Source organism: Geospiza fortis, unplaced genomic scaffold (genome assembly GCF_000277835.1).
Source record: "Geospiza fortis unplaced genomic scaffold, GeoFor_1.0 scaffold186, whole genome shotgun sequence".
NCBI classification, from domain to species: Eukaryota; Metazoa; Chordata; class Aves; order Passeriformes; family Thraupidae; genus Geospiza; species Geospiza fortis.
In genome coordinates, this window is record NW_005054331.1 from 744,873 (window position 1) to 749,978 (window position 5,106).

Here is a 5,106-nt window from a genome sequence, read left to right on the forward strand (position 1 = left end):
TAAAGGAAAAAACCCCATAGATTCTCTTAATCTAAATCTATGCATATAGTGTTAATCATATGCTATACAGCTTCCCTATGTGATGCACTGGAGGCCCAGATCTAACACTGAAATTATATGGACTGGAGGAACCTTTCTGCTTATTGTCTAAAGCCAGGCAAAATATATTTATAGGAAATAATCAGAGGCAGTGAGAAGATGTCTACAATGCTAATACAATCAGAATTAGAAAACTTTAAAAAACCCCCAAACACCCAAACCCCTCCTAATTAAGAAACATATTAATTTCTCATTGTATTAGGATTCTTAATTTTGTGTCTCTTCTGTTGACTACAGATTATCTAGGACAGACTGGAGATTACATTCACCCCCAGCTGATTTACCCAGCACATTTTGCATTTGTATCATGCATGGACAGGGAGATATGGAAATATGACAGTCCTTGGAAACTATGCTGTAGTATTCAGCTATATGAAAATTTCTCAGAGGGAGTTTTCCATATCGTGAAGGAGCAAAAAATGTTGAAGCTGAGATCTGTTGAGATGCCTCTCTAAGAGACAAGTGCTGCTCTTGAGGTACCTGGGTTTGATACTGACATTGGTAGTCAAGCAGAAGGCTTGCTTGGTGTGAGGCAATTTGAACAAGTAAGGAGAATAAATTGGTCCCTTAGGTAATATAGAACCCAAGTAGTGCTCATTTCAGTGAAAGGAGCCAGGAAAAAGAACAAAGAATATTTGTTGAGACAGAAAAACAGATGCAATTATCTATTTTTTACATAATTGTCATGTCAGATTTATAATTTTTTACATTCCCTTTTGACAAGAAGTTGCAATGACTAGCCACATTATTTTCTTACAGTGCTCAGAAGTAAACTGCCAGTTTCAGTACAGATCTTGTCACAACTGCCTGGAAAAGAAACACATTACCAACTACAGTACAAATGCATACTACCATAGGATTTAAAATTTTTATGTGCATAAGGTGCAATCCAATTTCTTTTCACAACATAATGGTCATAGATTTAAACCTTTTGGCAGTTATAAGACAGATTTTTTTTTTTTGTTCTGTATAGTCCACAAGATCTCTCTTACAGAGAAATAATAATAAAAAATGGTTTAAAGATCTCAAGAGAGGTTTGAGAACCTTTTGTTTTCTATAAAATTCGAAATTTTCAACAAATAAATGTTTGTATATTGCCTGACCAAACTGGTAAAAAATAAATTGCTTTACTTGTTTTGTGATTTCCCCAGATATTCTGTGTCTCTAGTGAAGAGCTGAAGTGTTTGTTTTGCTGGGGAGTGGCACCAGTTGTGACCCAGTTGATTGTATGCACTCTGTACCTTCCCAGGTGGCCTCGCTCTATTGATTTGGTGTTTGAGAAGTCCAGACGCTAATGCTCCTAATGATCAGCCATTCTTTTTGACTTTTAGTAACAAGTATTCTCATGCAGTTAATATCAAACAGAACTTTGTGCTCTACATCTGTTATTTCAAAATTCCCGTTTTTGAACTCCCCTAGTCTCAAGTAAGTCGTACATTGTCTTCCTTTTTTACTGCCTACAATCTTTTCACCTACTTCCAGGGCCCCATGATGTAAAATGTCATTTTGCCGATCTTCAGTTCCAGTGACAACTTTAATTTTACTGATTTTAATGGGCTTTTCAAATACAATCCCATAGAAGTCTCCAGTAGAAGGAGCTTTGCCCCAGAAGTACTCATCAATGCTGCTGTAAGCCTTGCTTGCCTCATAGTTTTCAAATACATTCATATTGGTGTGCAAGTTTGCAGGTGGGTTGTCAGGGATATCAAAAGATTCCTCTTCAAAATCATCATCCTTTAACTTATTTTCAGCTCCTTTGTAAGATGAGTAGTATCCCATGTGCTGGAAGAGAGATGGCTTAAAACGTATCACTTCCTTTTGAGCTAACAGCCCACGAAAGTGGATGAGCAACCAATCGCAAGGCATTTCTTGGTAAAACATCAGTAGAAAATGGGCCAGGCGTGGTAGGTCATGGGAATGGTAAAGCTTTCCAATGTACCCCAGCTTGGAGAATTCCAATGTCACCCAGTAGGATCCTTCTCGTGAGGTAATTACTTTCTTAACAGCAGTCAAAAAATTCTTTGAGCAGCGAACATCATCTTCCAGCATCACATAATAGTCAGAAAGATTAGCACAAAAGTTTAGAAGGAAAGCATAATCTACATTTTGTTTTGATCGGAACTTCACACGGTCCTCGGGGTCGTTGTAGTTTCTCTTAAGGCCATCCAGTACAGGATAGTAATCCTCAGGGACGTGAATAACTATTAATCTGCCCGCAATTATGTGATGTGCAAATTTCTGTGAAATATCCTGGACCATCCCTTCACACCAGGCTGAGTCAAAATCTGCCAGCTGTACTACCACTGCAATTTCTTTGAGTTCCTCATAGCTTGACTGCTCAAATATGGACTTGATGGTCTCAATCAAGTAGTTTCCCTTTTTCCGTTTTACAGAGGATAGTCCAATTGTAAGATACCCTGTACAAAAGACAGTTGAAACAAAAACTGAGAATCTGATATTGGAAGCAATTTTATCACAAAGTTATTCTCCAGAGCTGTGTTTATATTAAATAAACCTTGTGAATGGTGGAGAAATTTGGTATGTGACTTTATTGAGCTGCATGCGACAAAGGACCTTTATTGCTTTTTCATTAGGAGGTGTGATATTGTGAGCAAATGGACATATGGAGACTATTGTGTTAAATATTCACTTGTTTACTGCCAGGACTAGTACGCTGGGGACAAATGCCAAAGCAGTGTGTATGTTTATGCCTTGTTGACAAAACCACATATACAATGATAAGGCTGTAAATCTGCCAAAAGAAAGGGGATTGTGAGGGGATTATTCACACCATATTTGGAAAGCAAGGAACTACCAAATGCAGCACTTCTATCATTTTAAGCCCTCTAAAAGTCTAGTTACTTCTCTGCATAACTTTACACTTTTATGAATTTTGCATGGATAGTGATTTCTCAGTGTGTTCATTTTTAAGTGAATTTGTCTAGTTTTTCCTTGCTAGTAGTTTTTCTTCTAACCCTCTTTCAGGACTCATCAAGCATTTTAAAGGGAACACCCTTCAATTTAGACATTATTTTAAAGTAGAGGAGAACTTCTCTCCTTGCTTGTATAAATAATTTTTTAATGCTGTTACATTCTTTCTAGACAGAGATATATCTTATAAAACATGAAATTCCATTTCTGCTGTTTTGTAGTCACTGTCATTTTATTCTTACCAGCATTCCAAATCAGGATTTTTTTCAGATATTTGCTAATATATCTCTATTTTTGTAGCCTCTGATGTAAAAATTGTTAAGACTGTGTAATTGACAATGTGTACCTAAGTTGAACCTACCCCAACTTTCTTAACATGTAGTCATTGGTAAAAGACTGCTCTGATAGTGATTCAGGGTTTCCCTTGAGGCTTAAATCTGCTCAGAATGAAGTAGTACAGTGAAGCACAACCCCCAGAAGTAATTTACACTGCATACAGAGCCATTAGATTTTTCAAATCTAATTTGAACAGACTTTATAGCTTTCTGCAACTCACGTATTATTTTATTTTACCTTCTGGGCTTGGACTTCAGGGTTTTGTTTATGTATGTGAAATGGTTGATTTGGAACCCAAAGGACACCTAGGTATGGCCATATTTCACTTTTAGAGGAAAGTCTTGAACCATGTGTGAAGAATAACTAAACAGTCCATCTGCAGATGGCTGTGAGAAGAATCCTCCTTTACTGTCCTGATAAGAGCACAATTCTCCTTTTTAGCACAGCTAAAGGAGCAAGGAGGTCCATTTGCAGCTACTGGCTGGCAGGATAGTGGACCTGAGGGGTGCATCTGTGTGATGCCAAGCATACTTAAGATTGGATTTACCAGTTATACAGAGATTGACAGTATGGTCTCAGAGGGTGGTTGCAGAACACCACCAGCATGTGCCTTGCTTCTGCTTCCTAAATCATCTTCCTCTTGCCTGGGAGGAGATCTATGGAATTATGCTCCCACAGAGCATCCAGGGGCTGCCTGCAGGACATCTACAAGTCAGGCAGAAGGTAATCAGGCTGCTAGGTCTGGACTAGAGGCCACTCAAGAATGGCCACTAACTCCCTTGATACTGTCACTGCTTAACTCATCCCCTCTTGCATAGAAATACCACAGGGACTATATGGATTTCACACCTTTTTAAATTGCCTCATTTTGCAAGATTCAAATTGCAATTACTTACTTTTCCTTGGCAAAGGTGTGCCAGCTAGGTAGCGATAGGAAATGTTTATAGATCCTGAGAAATTAGACAAATCTTTAAAACTGTGAACATAACGCTCTGGGTTGAGCTGGTGAGTGGCTGTCTCTCTGATTAATTGCTTGTCCCCTTCCTATTAGCAGGAAAACAAAAATAACAAAAAAAGGGAGAGAGAGAGAGAAACACATTTGTGAATGTCAGTTAGAGAGGAAACATGGACAGGCAGGTTTCCAAGAATAACATTTTTCAGTTTCAGCTTCAATGAAAGCATGTAGATGTCACCTCATTTAAAACAAAAACAAACAAGCAAACAAAAACCCCCCAAACCAACAGGCATTACTGAATATCATACATTTTGACTACAGAAAATCTATCATAAACCTTCAGATTACAGTAAAAGAAAAAGAAAAAAAAATACTTTGCATAAAACTCTGGAAAGGTAGCTAATATTAAATTATTGCCAAAGATGCTGAGGTATTCAAAAGAGAGATAAGAAAATGCCACTCAGCAACAGATAAGATAACTTTCACAGATGTGAAAACACAGAAGATTTAAAAAAAAAATGTTTCCAGTGATTCAAATATATATCAAAACTGCTGCAAAGGAAAGACAAATCTAGATCCTGGCATCGGGCTCATTTTGACATTTTTCTGAGAAGATTTGACTCAGGTTTGTGATAAGAAGAAATGCATGTGATCATGCAGACAGTAAAAGTTTCTCTGAATTTGGAGAACACGTTTTGATGGCATAGTCAAATGGTAGATTTATCACCACACATCCTCTTCATTCCTCCTTCTTCAGTCCTCTTCCAAGAGGCTTCCCTAGTGAC

General features: G+C 37.7%; 1 protein-coding gene across 1 annotated transcript in view; it reads right to left on the reverse strand.

Moving 5' to 3' along the window:
* Positions 1-733: 733 nt before the first annotated feature.
* MGAT4C (MGAT4 family member C) overlaps positions 734-5,106 on the reverse strand; it is a 123,549-nt gene continuing 119,176 nt past the window's right edge. The window contains exons 4-5 of the mRNA XM_005421581.2: positions 4,263-4,410; positions 734-2,516 (exon numbers count right to left, since the gene is read on the reverse strand). Coding sequence (XP_005421638.1) covers positions 1,360-2,516; positions 4,263-4,410 — 1,305 coding nt within the window. The 3' untranslated portion in view covers positions 734-1,359. The remainder of the gene's footprint in view (positions 2,517-4,262; positions 4,411-5,106) is intronic.